Source organism: Bufo bufo, chromosome 2, assembly GCF_905171765.1.
Source record: "Bufo bufo chromosome 2, aBufBuf1.1, whole genome shotgun sequence".
Lineage (NCBI taxonomy): Eukaryota > Metazoa > Chordata > Amphibia > Anura > Bufonidae > Bufo > Bufo bufo.
Window position 1 is genome coordinate 180492338 of NC_053390.1, and position 25064 is coordinate 180517401.

At 47.8% G+C, this 25064-nt stretch overlaps 1 protein-coding gene across 2 annotated transcripts in view; it reads left to right on the forward strand.

The window, feature by feature from the left end:
* The first annotated feature begins 612 nt into the window (after window positions 1-612).
* Window positions 613-25064, forward strand: part of SRFBP1 (serum response factor binding protein 1) — a 125088-nt gene continuing 100636 nt past the window's right edge. For both annotated transcript variants that reach the window (XM_040415941.1, XM_040415942.1), the window contains exon 1: window positions 613-762. In XM_040415941.1, coding sequence (XP_040271875.1) covers window positions 724-762 — 39 coding nt within the window. In that variant the 5' untranslated portion in view covers window positions 613-723. The remainder of the gene's footprint in view (window positions 763-25064) is intronic.

Below are 25064 nucleotides of genomic sequence, written 5' to 3' on the forward strand. Positions count from 1 at the left end.
CCTGCTCATTGCACGTGCACCGCACATAGTGTCCCTCTTCCTTCTTTTCAAAAGTTGGGAGGTATGACCATAAATACTAATTGGGGTTTCTCTTTTTTTAATTTATTTTTCTATTTTTCAATTACTTAAAGCATTATAATTGCCGAAAACAATATTATCCTGCGCAAAATTGTAGCAAACAAAGGTGTCACAAAAAAGATGAAAATACACAAACAGCATAACAACTAAAAGGTTCTTTGACTAGCTTGAATGGAACTCACTAAAACGTGCCTCTATATATATATATATATATATATATATATATACGCACACACATATATAAACACACTTGTCACTGCACACGTGCTTATGCAGCCAGTTAACTTCATTCACGAAGCGATAAGACAGCTTTGCTCCTGGCCGGCTTCCGTAGTCAGACATGTGTGGTTGTGTTTATATCATAGACACATGGGAAAGTTGCGTTTAGCCAGAGCTCAATGTCCTAAAGGACCTTTGATGACATCATGACCATGTGATCAATCACGTGTGGGAGGAGCTGGCTAACCTTTGCAGTGTGTGCTACAGGAGCCTAAGGAACTTGCCTCATACAATTACTTCCTCGGAGCCTGACTCCGCCCACACATGTGACTGGTCACATGGCTGTGATGTCACTGAAGGTCCTCCAGCACACTAGCATCCACGGTGTGGGAGAGTCAGGTGCGGGATTCCGGTGTCTCAGTGATCATGACGGCTGCGGCTCCTGTGCTGAACCTGAATAATGAGGTGAGGGCAGCCATGTACATGCACTGTCATTATAATCTAATGCTCATCCGCCAGGGATCCTTCCCTAAGAAGTTACTGTTGCTCAATGGTGTCTTGGGGCACAGAAGTTGAGATGCAGTGCAGTGCTATGGGGTTCTACGCTACGTCTGTATTTGTTAGAAGTAGATATCTGCTCCAAGAGTTCTACGAGAATTAAACGGATCCGTGCCGAGCAAACCGGATCTGTTGCGAAAATCAATGGGCGATGGCCCTGTATTTTTTTTGTCAACAAAAAAAATCTGGATCTGACACCATTATACTTTCACGCTAGCGTTTTTGCTGGATCCGGTAGGGTTCAGCAAAAACGCTTCCATTATTAGGATACTTTCGCACTTGCGTTAAACTTGATCAGTTTCATCCCCATGCATTCTGAATGGAGAGTAATCCGTTCAGGATGCATCCGGATGTCTTCAGTTCAGTCACTGATCGGCGTTTTAGATGGAGGAAATACTGCAGCATGCTGCGGTATTATCTCCGTCCAAAATTTCGGATCAGTTGCTGGAATGCCGGATCTGGCATTAAAGGGTTTCTACCACTTCGTTTCACATAATTAGCTGTCAGACACTAGCGATCCGCTAGTGTCTGCTCTACCGAACAATCCTAATATAATTGCTTTTGGGGCAGCCGTTTCGCTAAAAAAAGAACTTATATTGATATGCTAATGACTTTGCCTCTAGGTGCTATGGGGGCGTCATTAGCACCTAGAGGCTCGGTCTACCTTCACAAACTGCCGCCGCCCAGCGCGTCCCTCCAGCCCGCCCATCTCCTCCGGAATGCGATCCTCCCTGTGAGCGTATGTATTCGGCGCATGCGCAGTGAATGTCTGACCGCTTTCTGCACAGACATCTCCACTGCGCCTGTTCCTCGGAGCACTATGATGTCATCGGCGCAGGCGCAGTGGAGATGTCTGAGCAGGGAAGCGGTCAGACATTCACTGCGCATGCACCGAATACATACGCTCACAGGGAGGATCGCATTCCGGAGGAGATGGGCGGGCTGGAGGGACGCGCTGGGCGGCGGCAGTTTGTGAAGGTAGACCGAGCCTCTAGGTGCTAATGACGCCCCCATAGCACCTAGAGGCTCGTTAGCATATCGATATAAGTTCTTTTTTTAGCGAAACGGCTGCCCCAAAAGCTATTATATTAGGATGGTTCGGTAGAGCAGACACTAGCGGATCGCTAGTGTCTGAAAGCTAATTATGTGAAAACGAAGTGGTAGAAACCCTTTAATTTACATTAAAATGTATTAGTGCCTGATCCGGCATTAAAAATACCGCAATTCCGGATCCGTCCGCGCAGACCGGTAAAAATGTGAAAAAAAATATATAACGGATCCCTTTCTCCGGATAACATACGGAGAGACGGATCTGTTCTTGCAATGCATTTGTGAGATGGATCCGTCTACAAATGCTGTCCGTTTGCATGCAGACTACTCTGCTGCAAGTGTGAAAGTAGCCTTAGCTAGTCCCGGGGACTCCGGCAGGCTGTTCCGGCGGGTGAACAGCCTGTCTGATCCGTCCTGCTGCTAGTTCACGTGTGCCTCTGGACTGCCGCTCCGTCCCCGGGGGCGGAGTTCTGGCGGCGGCACGGTTAGAGGCAGCCGGACTAAAAGTACTGCATGCAGTGAACTAGCGGCAGGACGAATGCGACAGGCTGTTCACCTGCCGGAACAGCCTGCCGCTAGTGTGAAACTAGCCTTATGCATTCTGAATGGAGAGCAATCTGTTCAGGATGTCTTCAGTTCAGTCACTGTACGGTTTTTGGACTGAGAATATACCGCAGCATGCTGCGGTTTTTTCTCTGTTCAAAATTCCAGAACACTTGCCAGAATGCCGGATCCGGCATTATTTTCCATTGAAATGCATTAATGCTGGATCCGGCACTAAGTGTTCCGGAAAAACGGACCCGGTTTTGCGGTTTGCATGCGCAGACCTTTAAAAATGTGAAAAAAATAAATACTGGATTTGTTTTTCCGGATGACAACCGGAGGGATGTATCCGGTATCGCATTGCATTTGTGAGACAGATCCGCATCCGGATCCGTCTCACAAATGCGTTCGTTTGCATACAGACGGAACTGCCTGCCGGAATCCAACAATGCAAGTGTGAAAGTACCCTTAGGCTAGGGCTACACGAGCAACATGTGTCGCGCGACACGTGGGGCACAACTACACTGCAACATGTGTCGTGCGACACTTTTTCTAATGATAGTCTATGGTGTCGCACTGCGACATACTGCGACGTGACAGTCGCAGAAAAATCCATCTTGGATAGATTTTTTGCTACTGTCGCGTTGCAGTCGCAGCATGACATTATAGACTATCATTATAAAAATTGTCGCGCGACATCAGTGTAGCCCTAGCCTTAACCTACATCGATTTTCATGCCGGATCCGTTTTGTTATGTTTCTTAGACCAGACACAGAACCACAGCTGGTAGCGGTTTTGTGTCCGGTCTAAAATGCAACAAAACGGAATGGAACGCATCCTGATCAGTTTTGTCTCTATTGACAATGAATGGGGACAAAATGATCCGTTTTGGCCTGGTTTTCAGTTCCTCTGCTGAATCTCAAAACCGGAAAGCCACAAGGCAAGTGTGAAGCAGGTGTAAGGCTACTTTCACATTAGCGTTTTTTGCGGATCCGTCATGGATCTGCAAAAACGCTTCCGTTACAATAATACAACCGCATGCATCTGTCATGAACGGATCCGGTTGTATTATGTCTTCTATAGCCAAGACGGATCAGTCTTGAACACCATTGAAAGTCAATAGGGGACGGATCCGTTTTCTATTGTGCCAGATTGTGTCAGAGAAAACGGATCCGTCCCCATTGACTTACATTGTGTCAGGGTGGATCCGTCTTGCTCCGCACCACATTGCGGACAGAAAAAAGCTGCTGCTGCTTGCAGCGTTATTCTGTCCGTGATGGGGACGCAACCTAACAGAAAGGAATGCATTTTGGTGCACTCCGTTTCGTTCAGTTCAGTTTTGTCCCCATTGACAATCAACTGAAGCGTTTTCCTATGACGGATCTCAATAGCGGAATTGAAAACGCTAGTGTGAAGTAGCCTATGGGTTCCTTCTCATCTCCGCCAGCAGATCCAGCTCTGACATTGGTGTTTCTATAGTTCATCGCCAGATCCTCATTGACTGTAATGAGGTCCGGCGGTGATCCAGACGCTTTCCATCATAAATTCCGGGGTTTGGCCGACAGCTGGCATTTTTGCCGGATCAACTTGCCACAGACTAAAACGTGGCCTAAGATGGGAGTATACCATTAGGCCTCAATGACACAGCCGCATGTGTTTGGCGGTCCCCAAACCGTGGATCCCCCAAAACACAGATCTGGCTGTCCTCTTTCTCCCTATATTTGCGTATCCTTGTTTTTCCATTGACCGGGGGGCAGTGGTAAAACAATGGAGACCTGCAGTACTTTGGTCATTGATGAAGCCCAGACGTATCCATTGAAATCTGTGAGGGATATTTATCACAACTGGTGTAAAGTAGAACTGGCTTAGTTGCCCATAGCAACCAATCAGATTCCACCTTTCATTTCTCACAGCTCCTTTGGGAAATGAAAAGTGGAATCTTATTGGTTGCTATGGGCAACTAAGCCAGTTCTACTTTACACCAGTTTTGATGGCTCTCCTCCAATGTGTCTGTGAAAACCACGTGTTCTGTCAGTATTTTTCACTGACCATTGTTAGGAGATGCTCAGGAAATCCCTTTTCAGCCTAGCAGTGCACGTGGACCTTTCCCTAACCCTTCACAGACATCTTCCCGATGAAATACTGACCGTCTTGTTGTGGACGTCATCACTGACTCGTGAAATAGGCCTTACCAAGAACCCCCTCACTACTTTCACCTTAACCCCCTCAGGACTGGGCCAATTTTGTTTTTGTGAGGGCTTTTTTGTGGTATAAGTATTTTTATTGGCACTTTATACTTGACATGATGACCTTATTCTGTGTGTTAGTACGATTACAGCGACGCCAAATTTATGTTGTTTTATTAGGTTTTACTACTTAAAAAAAAAAAAACTTTAAAGAGTTTCTTTGCATCGCCATACTCTGACACCCATAACATTTTTTATATTTCCATCTGCAGAGCTGTACGAAGGCCTGTTTTTGGCTGTAGCTTTCATTGGTACCATTTTGGGGTACATATGACTTTTTGACCACTTTTTATGTTTTTTTTTTTTTTTTTTTTTTACTTTTTAATGTCACCCTGGGTGACTATAACTGCCAATCATTAGATTGACTATTGTATTGGTGGCTATATAGCCATCACTGAACACTTCATTTTCAATATAACAATACAGTGCTGCCACTTAATGGCCTGTTTTGGTATATTCCACTAATAGCCCGAAGCCTTCTTGAGGCTTCGGGCTATTAGTACAGTGTAAGAGGTTCCCTGATCTTAGTCGGGGAACACTTTTACATATGGCAACCCTACAGTTGCTGTGGTTGCCATTGACTGTGGCATCTGAGGAGTCATCTCCAATCCTGGTAATTACCTGGTCAGCTGTATTACACAGTTAGCACCTGCCGCGAATAGAGCAGGATCACCTTGTGAGCCCACCCGCGTGTATCCCTCCTGCACCTTGGACGTACAGTTACACCTTGGTCCTAGAAAGGGTTACGGGGTTTGACTGGCCATTTAAAATTGTTTCTAAAAAGCCCTGCATGGTATAAAGTAAGTAATACTCTCCTTACTGATCCCCACTGCTCCCATTCTGGCACTGCATGGTCCTCCCTTGTGAGTGTTTTATTTAAACCATACAGAGCCTTTATAAAAAATGTAATGGTCCAACAGCCTTTTATTTACCATTTTATTTAGAAATAATCAACTGTTATATAATACAGAGGTTAACGCATTGCATCCTTACACAATCTGTATGGCTGTGTGAAAGATGCCTAAGAAGACCATTGCGATTTCCCCAAGATAGCTACAGGAGGTAAGAGAACTATGGGGGAGAGTTATCAAAACTGGTGCAAAGTAAAAAAAACTGGCTTAGGCCTCTTTTACATGGGCGAGATTTCCGCGCGGGTGCAATGTGTGAGGTGAACGCATTGACCCGCACTGAATCCGGACCCATTCACTTCAATGGGGCTGTGCAGATGAGCGGTGATTTTTCATGCATCACTTGTGCGTTGCGCGAAAATCACAGCAGGTTCTTTATTCTACGTTATTCACACAACGCAGGCCCCATAGAAATGAATGGGGCTGCGTGAAAAAAGCAATTTTCACGCATGGTTGCTAGGAGATCATAGGGATGAAAGCAACCCCGAACCCCATTAAAGTGTATTCCCTGTATTATTTTCCCTTAAAACATGGTTATAAGGGAAAATAATATCACTCTTAATACAGAATGCTAAGTAAACTGTAGATTGAGGGGTTAAAAAAAATAAATAAAATTACTCACCTTATCCACTTGATCGCGCAGCCGGCATCCTCTTCTTTCTTTCTTCTTTCAGGACCTGCAAAAGGACCTTTTGGTGACGTAATCGCGCTCACCACGTAGAAGATCCTTCTATCATCATTCAGCAGGTCCTGCGGTGACGTCAGCACAGGTCCTGCTTAATGAAGATAGAAGAATGCTATTGCTATTATAACCATGTTATAAGGGAACATAATAAAATATACAGAACACCTAACCCAAACCTAAACTTCAGTCTGGGTTTGGGTCTGGGTACCACAGTCAGTTTTTTATCACGCGCGTGCAAAACGCATTGCACCCGCGCGATAAAAACTGAATTTCGGAACGCAATCACAGTCAAAACTGCAAGGGGCCTTAGGCTACTTTCACACTAACGTTTTTGCTGGATCCGTCCAGGATCAGCAAAAAAGCTCCCATCATGATAATACAACCATCTGCATCTGTTATGAACGGATCCGGTTGTATTATCTTTAAAAATGCCAAGACAGATCCGTCATGAACTGCATTAATAGTCAGTGGGGAACGGATCCGTTTTCTATTGTGCCCGAGAATCTCATGACGCACACAAAAACGCTGCTTGCTGCATTATTTTGTCCACAATGGAACAGAATGCATTCTGGTGCGCTTCGTTCCCTTCAGTTCAGTTTTGTCCCCTTTGACAAAGAATGGGGACAAAACTGAAGCTTTTTCCTCTGCTATTGAGGTCCTATGACGGATCTCAATAGGGGAAAGGGAAAAGGCTGGTGTGAAAGTAACCTTACAGAGTAGGAGAAGCTGAGCAGATTGATTTGTAGTTTTATAAGAAAAGATTCAGTAATTTTTACATTTATATCTGCAGCCCAGTACAGGAGGGAGGTGTTACCAGTGACGGACAGCTATCTCCCTATGTACACTTATGCACACGATGCCATCAATCACTGATAACACCTCCTCCCTGTACCCATAGTTATTCACAGGAGGTGGAAAAAGCAAAGGTATAAATTACAGGTTTTACTGAATCTTTTCCCACAAAAAATGTATATCACTCTGCTCAGCTCCTCCTGCTCTATAACATGGCGCTGTCAGATTGCATTGCATTTTGTGGTGACAGGTCCTTTTAACAGAAAATGCTAATGTAACAAAACGGAGTGCAATACCAAGTACATACTCTAGATGGCGACACACTATCAACATATGTATGCTATTATTGTCTTCTCATCTGTTCTTGTCTTGTCCAGTAACACATATATTGTAGTGGTTTATATTCTGGCTTGCCTTTTTCTTTTCTTTTTTTGTACTTGTGTAATTTTAATAGATGCCCTATAATTAGTTTTAAGAACCATCTTTCCTGGGCTATTTTTTATATTTTGTGGCAAATACTTTCACATTGATATGCCAAATTCTTTAGCCATTATTATTATTTATTTAAGCACCATTCATTCTATGGCGCTGTACATGTGAAAAGGGGTATACATACATAATACAGACAATTGTAACTCGTCTTGTTCATGCTTAGTGCAAACTAGTACGGAAGGAGACAGGGCCCACAATCTACAAGGGATGGGAGAAGGACACGGTGAGGGTAAAGCTGGTCATGGCGGTATAGTAGCAGCAGGGTTACTGTAGGTTGTAGACTTGTCTAAAGAAGTGGGTCTTCAGGTTTCTTTTGAAGGTTTCCACTGTCTGATATGTTGGGGTAGAGAGTGTCACGGATGGTTATGCAGAAAACTAGAAGTCACATATATAGATCCAACTGACTTGATCCCAAACTAAGGAACAAATGGGTGAGCCCTATAAAAGCCCTAGAGCTCTCCCTGACTGCTCAGCCCATGCAAAGATCTTTATGATAGAAAATTGCATGCCCCCGTACCTAGACTGAGTGACACCTGAAAACCCTATAATAGTGAGGGGACACGACCACCGGCTCCCTGCACTCAATACGGAGGGAGTCAGGGTCACCTAGAATCAAGCCAACAGGAAAACACAAATAAAGGAATAGACTTATCTGAGGAACCAGCAGTTGCAGCATCTAGCAGTGAGCACAATCCAGGAAGTGGTATAAACCGCAAAGTGAAGCAGTATTGGAGACGATATAAAGGGTGGCGATCACTGCTAATAGATTACAGCTGGGAGAGGGAGGAGAGAAGACAAAACGAAACCAAAACAAAAGAACATCATGCAAGAGGTACTGAAGAACGTCTGTCAGAACTTCTCAGAGATCTGGCGGTGACAAGAGGAGAGAAGGTCTTGTGAGGATCGGAGATTACTTGTGGGGATGTGTAGGGAAAGTAGCTCAGAGATGTACGGAGGGTACAGGTTACGGACGGCCTTATATGTCATAGTAAGTGTTTTCTACTGGATTCTCTGGGTAACAAGGAACCAGTCAAAGGATTGGCAGAGAAGAGGCAAGAGAGTAACGGGGGGAGAAGTGGATTAGTCGGGTGACAAAATTGAGGATAGAAGTGAAAGTATAGGGATGCCACTCAAAACAATTGAGTGCCATCCCTATACTTTCACTTATATTCCCTCACCACAAGCGTTGGGTACGCTTTGTTTGGATTGAGCACCCTATTTCATTCTTTTGAGTCTTAGAGAGCCGCCTTACTCTTATACTTCACAAAATTGAGGATAGATTGGAGGGGTGGAAGAGTGCTAGATGGGTGGCCACAGAGGAGGATGTTACAGTAGTCTAGGTGAGAGATGGTGGGGGCATGTACAAGCATTTTTGCACACTCTTGAGGAATGTGCAGATCCGAGAGTTATTTTTGAGTTGCAGGAGGTGGAAAGGGCTTGGATGTGCTTTTTGAAGGACCGAGCAGAATCAAAGGTTACCCCAAGGCAGCAGACTTGGTTGACCAGGGAGATTGTGCAGCCTATGTCTGTGATAGGAAGGTCTGAATAGGGGGCTGGGAGTCGTGTCACCCGCAATGTTTGGGAGGCTCGTCCCCGTTGCAGCCAGCTATTGGCTGCCACAACACCCCCCCCCCCCTTTTTCCGTTGCCGCATATTTTGATCCGCGTGACGGGGAGATGCAGGGGTGGCTGTATTGGCATCAGGAGCGACGCGGGTCCTGGGGAGTGGGGTAAGTATAACCTGTATGAGGTGCCGTGGCATTTTGGGGGGGCATTATAGGTGTTGGATAACCCCTTTAAGAAAGTGAGAGGAGAAAAGGGAGGCTATAGAGCAGGGGTGGCAACCTGCGGCACTCCAGCTGTTGGGAAACTACAACTCCCAGCATGTATACTTTGCTCTTCTCAGAACTCTTATAGAAATATATAGAGCATGCTGAGAATTGTAGTTTCACAACAGCTGGAGTGCCGCAGGTTGCCCACCACTGCTATAGAGGATAGGCAATGTGGGAATATATATAAGAAAGGTGGTGATAACTGGACCAGAGAGGTACTTTTGTGTGTTGTCAGCGTAGAAGTGATATTGAAAGCCATAGGACTCTGAGCTGTCCTAGGCCTAAGGTGTAGATTGAGAAGAGCAGTGGCCCTAGGACAGAGCCTTGAGTGACACTAATAGGCAAGGAGGGGAAGAGACAAGGAAGTGGTGTGCGAGTGGGAGACACTAAGGGCAGATTTATCATTACACTTTCATCTTACTCCACTTTTGCATATGTTCATAGTCACTTTTGGCTAAGTCAGATTTATTAATGGTCCTTTAATACTGTGATAAATGTGGTTTGACGGTAGCAGTTTATCCCACAGTAAGCGGCATTTACAAAAGTCGTACGTCTTTACGAAAAAGTCGCATGTTCTATTAAAAAGTTGCAAAAGATAAGCATGGTCCTCACTGGAGTGAAATTGCGCAATATTTAGCAATTTTTTTTTTCAATTGTCGCAATAGTAAATCTGTCTAGAGATTTACATTAGAAAACACGCCCACTTTCAGAAAACCGGCGGGCATAGCGCAGAGCCAATAAAAGTAGCACATTTTTGCGCAGTTTTAGCGATTGTGCAAAAATTTCTGACTTTTTCACTCCATTATTTTGACTTGAACTAATGATAAATCTGGCTCTAAATGTCTGGACTGTAAGGTATGATGTGAGCCACTTGGTAATAACTGGCCGGAAACCCTACGAAATGATCCCACATCCTGTTCCATCATCGCCAGCAGCGTTTTTTCAAGGAGGCATAGAAGTGGGATTGTAACGCTGAGAACGGCGTTATCGGCACTGGCCATGTTGGTGGAGTACTCAAAACAGCGCAACAAGGCACACAGGTCTAACATAGAGGCCCAGTCATTGGTGGTGAAGTGGTGCTGTTCCGCAGAGCGAACCACCCGTGCGTGCTGCAGCTGAAACTCCACTATCGCCTGTTGCTGCTCGCACAGTCTGGCCAGCATGTGCAAGGAGTTCCACCTTGTGGGCACGTCGCATATGAGGTGGTGAGCTGGAAGGCCAAAGTTACGCTGCAGCGCTGACAGGCGAGCAGTAGCAGGGTGAGAACACCGAAAGCGCGCACAGACGGCCCACACTTTATGCAGCAGCTCTGACATATCGGGGTAATTTTTAAGGAATCTTTGCACCACCAAATTCAGCACATGCGCCAGGCAAGGGATGTGCGTCAAACCAGCTAGTCCCAGAGCTGCTACGAGATTTCGCCCATTATCGCACACCACCAGGCCTTGTTTGAGGCTGACTGGCACAAACCACTCATCGATCTGTTGTTCAAGGCCCGTCCACAGCTCCTGCGCGGTGTGGGGTTTGTCCCCCAAACAGATAAGTTTTAAAACTGCCTGCTGTCGTTTACCCCTGGCTGTGCTGAAGTTGGTGGTGAAGGTGTTACGCTGACCGGATGAGGAAGCAACAGGAGGCAAACTGAAGCGCCCTGCAATCCTCGGTGGTGGAAGGACATGCGCCAAACTGCTATCCGCCTCACGCCCAGCCACCACTGCATTTACCCAGTGTGCTGTTAGGGAGATATAACGTCCCTGACCGTGCTTACTGGTCCACGTATCCGTAGTTAGGTGGACCTTGCCACAGATGGCGTTGCGCAGTGCACACCTGATTTTGTCACCCACTTGGTTGTGCAGGGAAGGGATGGCTCGCCTGGAAAAGTAGTGGCGGCTGGGCACAACGTACTGTGGGACAGCCAACGCCATAAGGCTTTTAAAACTCTCCGTCTCCACCAGACGGAATGACAGCATTTCAAAGAACAGTAATTTTGAAATGCTGGCATTCAGGGCCAGGGATCGCGGGTTGGTAGGGGGGTACTTCCTCTTCCTCTCCAGCGTTTGGGAGATGGAGAGCTGAACGCTTCTGTGGGACATTGTGGAGATGCTTGGTGACCCAGGTGTTGGTGTTGCTGGCAGATCCTCTGTTTGTGGGGTGGCAGGTGGCACTGTCACTCCAGAGGTGGATAAAGAGGCCGAGACTACAGCAGAAGAGGAAGCAGGAGGAGCCAGAGACCTTTCTTGGTTTCTGAGATGTCTACTCCACTGCAGCTCGTGCTTTGCACTTAAATGCCTGGTCATGCAGGTTGTGCTCAGGTAGAGAACGTTTATGCCTCGCTTCAGGCTCTGATTGCACAGTGTGCAAACCACTCGTGTCTTGTCGTCAGCACGTTGTCTGAAGAACTGCCATGCCAGGGAACTCCTTGGAGCTGGCTTTAGTGTGCTCGGTCCCTTCCTGAGGTGGGCAGTAGCAGGTGTACTGTCTAGGGGACGGCTCCGCTTTTGCACCCTGCTCCATCTTCTGCTATGCTGGTGACTTTGTGCGACCACTGCTTCTCTTCCCCTGAACTACACAGGTCACTCGCATGACCTTGATTCCATGTGGGGTCGAGGACCTTATAGTCTTCCACATCATCTTCCACCCAGTCTTCACCCCTGCCCTCCTTGTCGGTCTGCACACTGCAGAAAGCCACAGCAGTTGGCACCTGTGTTTCGTCATCATCTGAGATGTGCTGCGGTGTTCCTCCCATGTACTCATCTTGAAACATAAGTGGTTGCACTCAATCTCTTCCACTTCTGGGGCACGGCTAGGTGGATGGCCCTGGGAAACCCTGCTAGCAGAGTCATCAAAAAGCAGAAGAGACTGCTGCATGACTTGGGGCTCAGACTGCATGGCTGATTTGCAAGGGGGTGAGGTGAAAGACTGATGGACATCGGCTGCAGGTGCCAACTCTGATCTTTTAGCAGGAGACTGGGTGGGAGACCATGTAAAGGAACTGGAGGCGTTGTCAGCAACCCAAACTACTATCACTTGTACTTCAGGGCTCCAGATGGCGACCAAAATGGTCGCGAATGTGACTTAGAATATACAAATAGCGACAAGACTAGTCTTGTCGCCATTTGCGACTAGACCCGTCGCCGCAGCTCTGCCGAAGTTCTTCTCAGCAGCGCAGTGGAGAAGGAGTCTCTCCCTCCCCCCTGTGCTGCTGCCGCCGCCAATAAGAGGAGAGACGGGAGGAGGCTGTGGCCACTGCGCCACCAATGAAGATATGCGGCACCTGTGGGGTTAACTGTAGCGGATCGCAGCTCCCTGTCATAGAGGTCGGGTGCCGGCTATTTGATTCCCACACCCGCCTCCTGTATTTGTATTAACAGGTCAGTTATCTTGATGGGGGGTGCAGTGCGCCCCCCCAACACCCCAGTATAATAAGCATTGGTGGCGAAGTGCGCCCCCCCAACAGCCCAGTATAATAATCATTGGTGGCGCAGTGTGCCCCCCCCACACCTCAGTATAATAAACATTGGTGGCGCAGTGCGCCTCCCCAGCACCCCAGTATAATAAACATTGGTGGCGCAGTGCCAATGAGGGTTAAAAAAATAATATATAATTAACTCACCTCCTCCAATTGATCGCGTAGCTGCCGGTCTCCTGTTCTTTCTTCAGGACCTGCGGTGATGTCACTGAGCTCATCACATGGTCCATTACCATGGTGATGGATCATGTGATGGACCACGTGATAAGCGCAGTGACGTCGCCACAGGTCCTTTTCCTCACAAATGAAGACAGAAGAGAAGCCGGGCTGCGCGAACAAGTGGATTAAGGTGAGTTAAATTATTATTATTTTTTTTTAACCCCTCCAGCCCTATTTTACTTAGCATTCTGTTTTAAGAATGCTAATATTTTCCCTTATAACCATGTTATAAGGGAAAATAATTACATCTACACAACCTTGAACCCAAACCTGAACTTCAGTGAAGAAGTTCGGGTCTGGGTACCACAGACAAAACACATTGCACCCGCATGATAAAAACTGAACAACAGAACGCAATCACAGTCAAAACTGACTGCAATTGCGTACCTACCTGCGCGGGTTTGCCGCAATGCACACGGGACGCATCCGGAGCCAAAACGTGACGCCCGTCTGAAGGAGGCCTAAGGCTACTTTCACACTTGCGGCAGTGTGATCCAGCGGGCAGTTCCGTCGTCGGAACTGCCTGCCGGATCTGCCGATCGGAATGTGACTAAAAGCATTTGTGAGACGCATCCTCATGCGGATCCATCTCACAAATGCATTGCAAGAACGAATCAGTCTCTCCACTTGTCATGCGGACAGTCGGATCCATCTTGTATCTTTTTACACATTTTTACCGGTCTGCGCAAGGACAGATCCGGCATTCCGGTATTTTAAATGCCGGATCCGTCACTAATACATTCCTATGGGGAAAAATGCCCGGATCTGGCATGTCTTCAGTTTTTTGTCGCCGGAGATAAAACTGTAGCATGCTGCGGTTTTATCTTTTGCCTGATCAGTCAAAATGACTGAACTGAAGACATCCTGATGCATTCTGAACGGATTAGGCCTCTTTCACACTTGCGTTGTCCGGATCCGTCGTGTACTCCATTTGCCGGAGGTTGCCCGCCGGATCCTTAACAACGCAAGTGAACTGAAAGCATTTGAAGACGGATCCGTCTTCAAAATGCGTTCAGTGTTACTATGGCACCCAGGACGCTATTAAAGTCCTGGCTGCCATAGTAGTAGTGGGGAGCGGGGGAGCAGTATACTTAGTCCGTGCGGCTCCCGGGGCGCCCCAGAATGACGTCAGAGCGCCCCATGCGCATGGATGACGTGATCCATGCGACACGTCATCCATGCACGTGGGGCGCCCTGACGTCACTCTAAAGCGCCCCGGGAGCCGCACGGACGGTAAGTATACTGCTCCCCTGCTCCCCACTACACTTTACCATGGCTGCAAGGACTTTAGCGTCCTTGCAGCCATGGTAACCATTCAGAAAAAGCTAAATGTCGGATATAAAATATATAAACAATAAATAAATAAACATATTACATAGCGCTGCGTCCGAAAAGTCCAAATTATTAAAAAATATCTCCTATGCGGTGAGCGCCGTAACAGAAATAAATAAATAAAAACCATGCGATTCGCCATTTTTTTGTCATCTTGTCACCACAAAAATTAGGATAGAACTGTTCTATTATTGGCCGAACGTTTCCTAAAATTCTAAATGCACGCGTTTTATTTTATTTTTTTCGCGTGGTATTGAGTATCGCAATACTTTTTTTATGGTGACGAAAGCGAATCAAAATTTTGGTATCGAAACAACCCTACGCCGATATGATCGGCGTAGCGTTGTCACGATACCAAAATGTTGATTTGGCAACTAAAAATTTTATTTGGCTCCTACATTTTTCAGTTCAGGAGCCAATGGCTACTAGGTATTTTTTTTGTCTGGATCATTGTACTTGTTCTGGCCTCACCATTCGTAGAGCCGCATTAGGCCCGACCAAATAACGCTGAAGGTTCTGTCGCCTACTCGCACCTGAGGAAGGTTTTCCACTTGTTCGTGTAGCTGGCACAGATCGACCACGTCCTCTCCCTGCAACAGGAGCTCCACCAGCAGCACCACGACCGGGGCCACGTCCCTTATTTGACGCTCTCCTCATATTTCTCAAATTTAGGATCTTGCCCAAAATGGGTGTTTTTTAATAGCAGAATAGAACAACAGTATTTAACGTGTGTATCTCACACTGACAGATGCAGCAAAGGCTGCAAATTTAGTTTTTTGCCCAAAATTGGTGGTTTTTTTTAAACCCAGAAAATTATTGAAGTATTTCAAGCTGGTCTTTCACACTGACAAATGCTGCAAAGGCACCTCATGTAGGATATTGCCAAAAATGGGTGTTTTTTTTTAAACCCAGATTATTATTGTAGTATTTCAAGCTTGGATTTGAATGTCAGAAATGCACATATGCTGTGCTGGTGCACTGAGCTTGCATAAAATATCCGCCGCCTCTGCCCACCTAAATAACAGACGGATAAAAGTTCTTATTCTGTGTCGCTGGGCTCAGGGCAGGGTAAAATCCCTACACTAATCAGAGCAGAGTGACGTGCAGCGCTACCTGACTCCAGCTTATATAGAGGCTGGGTCACATGCTGCACTGGCCAATCACAGCAATGCCATTAGTAGCGATGGCTTCTAAGGGCACAAGAGTAAAACGCTTGTTGATTGGCTGCTCTGCAGCCTTTCAAAAAGCGCCATTAACTCGCTGAACCCCGAACCCGAACGTTTACTGTTACTTACAGTTCGGGTTCGCTCAACCCTACTAGAGAGCCAGTCTGTCCAGGATATAATGTTTGATCTGGGGCACAAAATATCAAGAGTGTTTCCTTTAAATAAAAACATAAAATACAGTACTTAATTCAGAGGGAATGGAATAAGCCTGACAAGAAATTCTTTATGCCTTAAATGTAAAAAGAAAATACCCCTTTGATGAGGGTGAGTCCTCCTGTTGGGATAGGCTTCCTAAACTAGACGCCCCTATTGCCAAAATGTCATAAGTCAGCCTTACCTTTTGAGGATCTTGGTACTCTAAAGGATCCTATGAACAGGCGTGCAGAGCTATACCCTAAAAAAGCATGGGAAGCCTCAACCCAAGTATTTAAACCAAATATTGCTACTACCAGATCATTAAAATTATGGCTACAAGAGTCGGAGTCCCATATCTGCGATAAAACCCCTGGGGACCAATTACTAAAAGTGTTTCCTACCATCATTAAAGCAGTGGACTTCATTTCCGATGCTTCGGCGGATGCTTTAAAGCAGTGGTGCCCAACCATTTTTCATCTAAGGGCTGCACTAGACTTGGTATAAATTTCTCGGACCGGAACCAGGTAGCTTTGCCAGAAAGAAATGCAAACGCTGTGAGGGGGCACGTGTGAGCATAACTACTGTGAGGGGGGCACATATCAGGGCATAACTACTGTGAAGAGGGCACATATCTGGGCATAACTACTGTGAGGGGGCACATATCAGGGTATAACTACTGTGAGGGGGCACATATCAGGGTATAACTACTGTGAGGGGGCACATCTGGGCATAACTACTGTGAGGGGGCACATCTGGGCATAACTACTGTGAGGGGGCACATCTGGGCATAACTACTGTGAGGGGGCACATCTGGGCATAACTACTGTGAGGGGGCACATCTGGGCATAACTACTGTGAGGGGGCACATCTGGGCATAACTACTGTGAGGGGGCACATCTGGGCATAACTACTGTGAGGGGGCACATCTGGGCATAACTACTGTGAGGGGGCGCATCTGGGCATAACTACTGTGAGGGGGCGCATCTGGGCATAACTACTGTGAGGGGGCATGTGTGAGCATTACCTCTGTAGAGGGCACATATCTTGGCATTATTACTGTGAGGGGGCATGTGATGTATACATGTATGTGATGATCACACACTGCACTACATACATTACAGACATGTATACATCACATACTGCGCTGTCACCTTCTTCTGCAGGTCTACCTTGATGTCTGGTCTTTAGGCTTCAGTCAGCTCCTCCACCGCCATGCTTGCGCAGTGTGCCCGACACCTCCAGGAGCTGGCCCCTCCTCCTTTCATCTCCCGCCGACTTCTCCTACAGCAGGGTGCTCCAGTACCCGCCCAATCTTAACAATCAGGGGCGTAGCTAGAAATGACTGGGCCCCATAGCAAAAAGAATTATGGGCCCCCCCCTCCCGATCTCCCACCCCCACATACCTATCTGACCTCACACCCCAATATCCCCACACCCCTCCCTAGATCCCCCTCAGTGTCGTCCACAGATATCCCCCCCCCTCAGTGTCGTCCACAGATATCCCCCCCCCTCAGTGTCGTCCACAGATATCCCCCCCCCTCAGTGTCGTCCACAGATATCCCCCCCCCTCAGTGTCGTCCACAGATATCCCCCCCCCCCTCAGTGTCGTCCACAGATATCCCCCCCCCCTCAGTGTCGTCCACAGATATCCCCCCCCCCCTCAGTGTCGTCCACAGATATCCCCCCCCTCAGTGTCGTCCACAGATATCCCCCCCTTCAGTGTCGTCCACAGATATCCCCCCCCCCCTCAGTGTCGTCCACAGATATCCCCCCCCCCCCCTCAGTGTCGTCCACAGATACCCCCCCCCCCTCAGTGTCGTCCACAGATATCCCCCCCCCTCAGTGTCGTCCACAGATATCCCCCCCCCCCCCAGTGTCGTCCACAGATATCCCCCCCCCCCCCTCAGTGTCGTCCACAGATATCCCCCCCCCCCTCAGTGTCGTCCACAGATATCCCCCCCCCCCCTCAGTGTCGTCCACAGATATCCCCCCCCCCTCAGTGTCGTCCACAGATATCCCCCCCCCCTCGGTGTCGTCCACAGATATCCCCCCCCCCCTCAGTGTCGTCCACAGATATCCCCCCCCCCCCTCAGTGTCGTCCACAGATATCCCCCCCCCCCCTCAGTGTCGTCCACAGATATCCCCCCCCCCCCTCAGTGTCGTCCACAGATATCCCCCCCCCCCCTCAGTGTCGTCCACAGATATCCCCCCCCCCCCCTCAGTGTCGTCCACAGATATCCCCCCCCCCCCCCAGTGTCGTCCACAGATATCCCCCCCCCCCCCTCAGTGTCCTCCACAGATATCCCCCCCCCCCCCTCAGTGTCGTCCACAGATATCCGGGAGATATCTGGGAGATGAAAGGAGGAAAGGCCAGCTCCTGGTGGTGTCGGGCACACGGCGCAAGCATGGCAGTGGAGGATCTGACTGAAGCCACCCAGAGCCGCTTCCTAGCTAATTTATTCACTGTGCTTGCCTCTGTGAAATTGAAGAGAAGCGCCGTAATCTCGCACAGGCCCACTGGCAGAGGCCAGGAAGACGGTGCATGCGCACTTCGATACATCTGCCAGTGCGCCTGTGCGAGATTACAGTGCTTCTCTTCAATTCCACAGAGGCAAGTGCAGTAAATAAATTAGCTAGGAGGCGGCGCTGGGCGAGGAGATTGCAGGAACAGGCAGCATGCGCTGTTGCGGCCCGCGGGCCATAGGTTGGGCATAACTGCTTTAAAGTTAAAGGGATTCTGTCACCAGGATTTCACTTACTGAGCTGTTAACATGACCACATCAGTCTTCACGATTTATATTACAATATACTAGTATTACTGCCCTGTGTCTTTTAATTTGTCTATAAAATAGCTTTTATTAATAAATATGCAAATTACCTAAATAAGGAGCCTAATTCCGTTGGAGCCCAGCCGCACCCCTGTTAATGTATTCACTCCTCATCGCCGACCTCATATGCCTGGTGCGCCTTAATCTCGCGCATGCGCTGTGGATAGACCTGAAAGCGCCCGCGCGGTCTCCTGGCATCGGCCTTACAGAACACATTGCGCATGCGCTGACTGGCCTTTCCACGGCGCATGCGCGAGATTACGGCGCACCAGGCATATTAGGTCGGCAATGAGGTGTGAATAAATTAGCAGTAGGGCGGTGCTGGGCTCAAGGAGAAGGGGCTCCAACAGAAAAAAGGACAGCCCCTTGGGCTCCTTATTTTGGTAATTTGCATATTAATAAAAGCGATTTTATAGACAAATTACAAGACACAGGGCAGTAATACTAGTATATTGTAATATAAATCGTGAAGACTGATGTGGTCATGTTAACAGCTCAGTAAGTGAAATCCTAGTAACAGAATCTCTAATTGCCAGGTCAGCTGCCCTATCCAATTCGTCGAGAAGAGCGGTTTGGCTTAAAAGATGGTCGGGTGACTCCGGTTCAAAGAATAAACTTTGCTCTATCCCATGGCAAGGAGATTATCTCTTTGGGCCTGTATTGGAAAACCTTTTAGAAAAGGCTTCTGATAACAAAAAGCATTTCCCTGTTTCCAGACCTCCAAAAAGATAGCAGTTTTTTTGCGGGAACAAAAAATCTTACAATACAGACAGAAGGCAGAATTTTTGACAAGAAAATAAAAATAGAACAATTAAAGGATTCCTCTTTAACTCAGTCTGCCTCTAGACCCAGCAATGACGGTTTCTGTCCAGTGGGGGGAAGACTTTCTCTATTTTTTCAGGCATGGAAAAAGATCTCGTTAAGCCAGTGAATTTTAGGCATCATAAAAGATGGGTTTCGTCTGGAGTTTGCCACCCCCCACCGGATAGATTAAGAATTACAAAGCTCAATCACCATTCTGCAAGAAACCTGGCTTTAAGACAAGAAATCTTTTCTCTAATAGAAAAAAGCGTCCTGGTTCCTGTTCCAGATTCGGAAAGGGGCAGGGGGTTTCATTCATCTGTTTTTCTGGTACCCAAACCGGATGGGTCATGCAGGATGATCATAAATCTAAGGGATCTAAATAATTTCCTGAAATACAAAAAATTCAGAATGGAGTCTGTCCAGTCCATAATAAAGCATCTCTACAAAGACTGCGTCATGGCCACCTTAGACATAAAAGACGCCTATTATCACATTCCAATTCATACAGATTTCCAAAAATATCTCAGGGTGGCGGTATCCATGGAAGGTCAAGTCCATCACTTTTAATACAGAGCGCTTCCGTTTGGAATATCTCAGGCCCCCAGACTGTTTACAAAATTAATGGCCGAGGTTTTGGCCCACATAAGAGAAAGAGACATCCTGGTGATCCCTTATTTGGACGACCTCCTGTTAGTGGCAGAATCCGAAGATCTCCTAATTGCTCATATTCTGGAAGTAATAAGAATCTTAACAAAACTAGGATGGCAGATAAACTGGGGGAAGTCAAATCTGATACCTTCCCAAAGATGTATGTTTCTAGGTCTAATCCTGGATTCAGTGAACCGGTATTGTATTCTTCCTCAACACAAAGTATCACGAATAAGAGAAGACGTATGGTCCCTTGTAAGCTCAAAGAATCGAACCATCAGACACGGGATGACGGTATTGGGCAGAATGACCTCCACAATACCTGCGGTCAATTGGGCCCTTTTTTTTATTCCAGGTCTCTTCAGTGGCAGATTTTGGAAGAATGGCAAGGGTCACTATCCCCATTAGACGACTCACTTCCACTTACCCCTCGGGTGATACAGTCTTTAACATGGTGGCTAGAACCTGCAAATCTATCCCAGGGATTACATTGGGATCCCCAGGAACAGATATCCATCACTACGGAGGCCAGTCCGTCAGGGTGGGGCGCTTATTGTCAGGGGGAGGTCCATCAGGGGATATGGAGCTCGATAAAAAGTCAGGTGTTGCAGAATATGAGGGAACTCGGAGCAGTCCTTGTAGCACTAAGAGAATTCCTGCCCAAAATACAAGGGAAAGGAATAAAAATCTTTTCAGACAACGCCACGGTCATTATTTAAACAGGCAGGGAGAAACCAAATCAAAAAACCTTATGTCCTTAACCACAGACATTTTTTCCCTGGTTTTTCCTTATGTTCCCTTCGTTAAGGCTGTACATTTTAAAGTGAGCAGAGAACAAAGTGGCAGATTTTTTAAGCAGAAACGAGTGAGATCAAGGAGAGTGGTGCTTAAACCAAGAAGTCTTCAGCCAGATAATTCAACTTTGGGGTCCTCCTCAAATAGACCCTTTTGCGACCAGACAGAACAAGAAATGCAACTTTTTCTTTTCTCTAAATCCAGAAGATTCTCCGGCAGAGATAGATGCGTTGTTTCTTCCGTGGCCGAATCAGCTCCTGTACGCCTTTCCTCCTCTAAGGCACTACATAAGCTGAGGCAGGAACAGACCAAGCTTATTCTAATCGCCCCATTTTGGCCAAGGAGGACCTGGATCACTTGGTTGAGGAACCCTATCCCTGACAGATCCCTGGATTCTGCCAGACAGGCAGGATCTGTTGTTTCAAGGCCCTGTTCTCCATTCGGAAGTGAGAAGTCTTCATCTAGCAGCATAGTATTTGAGGGGGAAATCTTAGAACGCAGGGGCTTGTCTAAGGAAGTTATATCTACCCTTTTATCATGCAGAAAAGAAGTAACCTTTACCATTTATCTCAGAATATGGAAGACTTTCCTAAACTTCTGTAAAATCCCGGTTGATCCCTTAAGTTCTCCTCCCATACTGAAAATTAAAATTTTTTTTGCAAAAGGTTCTGGATAAAAACTTAAGACCGAGTACTCTTAGGCCTCATGCACACGACCGTATTTTTTTGCGGTCCGCAAAACGGGGTTCCGTTTTTCCGTGATCCGTGACCGTTTTTTAGTCCGTGGGTCTTCCTTGATTTTTGGAGGATCCACGGACATGAAAAAAAAGTCGTTTTGGTGTCCGCCTGGCCGTGCGGAGCCAAACGGATCCGTCCTGAATTACAATGCAAGTCAATGGGGACGGATCCATTTGACGTTGACACAATATGGTGCAATTTCAAACGGATCCGTCCCCTATTGACTTTCAATGTAAAGTCAGGAGTTAATATACCATCGGATCAGAGTTTTCTCCAATCCGATGGTATATTTTAACTTGAAGCGTCCCCATCATCATGGGAACGCCTCTATGTTAGAATATACCGTCGGATTTGAGTTACATGGTGAAACTCAAATCCGACAGTATATTCTAACACAGAGGCGTTCCCATGGTGATGGGGACGCTTCAGGTTAGAATATACTAAAAGAATTGTGTACATGACTGCCGCCAGGCAGCAGGGGGCAGCCCCCCCCCCTGTAGTTAACACATTGGTGGCCAGTGTGGCTGTCCCCCCCCCCCTCCCCTGTAGTTAACTCATTGGTGGCCAGTGCGGCCGGCCGTCCCCTCCCCCTCCCTCCCCTGTAGTTAACTCATTGGTGGCCAGTGCGGCCGCCCCCCCCCCCTCCCCTGTAGTTAACTCATTGGTGGCCAGTGGGCCTCCCCTCCCTCCCCTGTAGTTAACTCGTTGGTGGCCAGTGGGCCTTCTCCCCTCCCTCCCCCTCCTAATTAAAATCTCCCCCATATCATTGGTGGCAGCGGAGTGTACCGATCGGAGTCCCAGTTTAATCGCTGGGGCTCCGATCGGTAACCATGGCAACCAGGACGCTACTGCAGTCCCGGTTGCCATGGTTACTTAGCAATTTGTAGAACCATTATACTTACCTGCGAGCTGCGATGTCTGCGTCCGGTCGGGAGCTCCTCCTACTGGTAAGTGACAGGTCCGGCCGGGAGCTCCTCCTACTGGTAAGTGACAGGTCATGTCACTTACCTGCAGTAGCGTCCTGGTTGCCATGGTTACCAATCGGAGCCCCAGCGATTAAACTGGGACTCCGATCGGTACACTCCGCTGCCACCAATGATAGGGGGGAGATTTTAATTAGGAGGGGGAGGGAGGGGAGAAGGCCCACTGGCCACCAATGAGTTAACTACAGGGGAGGGAGGGGGGGGCCACTGGCCACCAACGAGTTAACTACAGGGGAGGGAGGGGGGCCGGCCGCACTGGCCACCAATGAGTTAACTACAAGGGAGAAGGGGGCCCACTGGCCACCAATGAGTTAACTACAGGGGAGGGGGGGGGGCGGCCGCACTGGCCACCAATGAGTTAACTACAGGGGGGGGGGGGGGCGGCCGCACTGGCCACCAATGAGTTAACTACAAGGGAGAAGGGGGCCCACTGGCCACCAATGAGTTAACTACAGGGGAGGGGGGGGCGGCCCCACTGGCCACCAATGAGTTAACTACAGGGGAGGGGCCGGCCGCACTGGCCACCAAGGAGTTAACTACAGGGGAGGGAGGGGGGGCCGGCCACACTGGCCATCAATGTGTTAACTACAGGGGGAAGGGGGCTGCCCCCTGCTGCCTGGCAGCACCTTGCAGGGGGCAGTCATGTACACAGTTATTTTAGTATATTCTAACCTGAAGCGTCCCCATCACCATGGGAACGCCTCTGTGTTAGAATATACTGTCGGTTCTGAGTACTCAGCTATGAAAAAGCTTTTATGCAGACGGATCTTCGGATCCGTCTGTATAAGAACTAACCTACGGCCACGGATCACGGACACGGATGCCAATCTTGTGTGCATCCGTGTTCTTTCACGGACCCATTGACTTGAATGGGTCCGTGAACCGTTGTCCGTCAAAAAAATAGGACTGGTCATATTTTTTTGACGGACAGGATACACGGATCACGGTCTCAGCTGCAAAACGGTGCATTTTCCGATTTTTCCACGGACCCATTGAAAGTCAATGGGTCCGCAAAAAAAAACGGCACAACGGCCACGGATGCACACAACGGTCGTGTGCATGAGGCCTTAAGGTGCAGATCTCTGCCCTTAGTGCCTACTTTGATTCCCCTCTTGCCAATCATCCATGGATGAGGAGATTCTTTAGAGCCATTAGTAGGATTAATGGCTTGTTCACACGACCGTGGCATTTTTTTACGGTATGCAAATTGCGAATCCGCAAAATACGGATGCAGCCCGCGTGCCTTCCGCAATTTACGGAATGGATGGCCCTTTATACACATGCCTATTTTTGTCCGCAAAACGGACAAGAATAGGACATGACTTATAATTTTTGCGGGGCCACGGAACGGAGTAACAATGCGGACAGCACACAGAGTGAATGGGTCCGCACCCAAGCCGCAATAAATGCGTCTCAGATGCGGAACCAAACCACGGTTGCGTGAATGAGCCATAAGCCTGTGATTAGATCCTCCGTCCCCCCTTGGGACCTTTATCTAGTTTTATCTAGATTGGTGGAGCCTCCTTTTGAGCCCTTGCAGGATTTACCTATTAAAATTTTTATTTTTCAAAACTGCCTTTTTGGTAGCGATTTCCTCAGCCTGGCGTGTTGATGAGATTTTGGCCTTCTCTGCCGTTCCTCCTTATACTAACGTCCTGGAAGACAGAGGGCTTCTGTCAGCCCACTAAACCGTTTTTTTTTTGGTTACTAATAATCCCTACACTGCGATTTATGCATACATAAGTTAAATGATCATTTCTGTTCAGTAGAATTTGCTAAAAAGCGATTTTTAAAATATGCAAATTACCTTGAACCAGCAAGTAGGGCGGCTACTTGCTGGTAGCAGCCGCATTCTCCGACCCTAATGACGCCCCCTCCGCATTGTGATTTGACAGGGCCAGCGAACGGAATCGTTCTCTGCTGGCCCTGTTTGCATTCAAAATATGGCGCCTGCGCCGCGGCCGTACCTATCTTCAATCTGCGCAGGCGCACTGAGAGGGGGCCGCTCTCTCCTCAATGCGCCTGCGCCGGGTGTAGATGTGACGTCATCGGCGCAGGCGCATTGAGGATGGAGCGGCCGTCTCTCAGTGCACCTGCGCAGATTGAAGATAGGTACGGCTGGGCCAGCAGAGAACGATTCCGTTCCCTGGCCCTGTCAATCACAATGCGGAAGGGGAGTCATTAGGGTCGGAGGATGCGGCTGCTACCAGCAAGTAGCCGCCCTACTTGCTGGTAGCAAGGTAATTTGCATATTTAAAAAATCGCTTTTTAGCAAATTCTACTGAACAGAAATGATTATTTAACTTATGTATGCATAAATCGCAGTGTAGGGATTATTAGTAACCAAAAAAAAAAACGGTTTAGTGGGCTGACAGAAGCCCTTTAAGCCAGATCCCTATTTTTTTTTAACTAAAGTGGTCTCTATGTTTCATAGGACCCAAGACATTGTTCTTCCTTCCTCCTGTCAGGACACAAAGAATGAGAAAGAA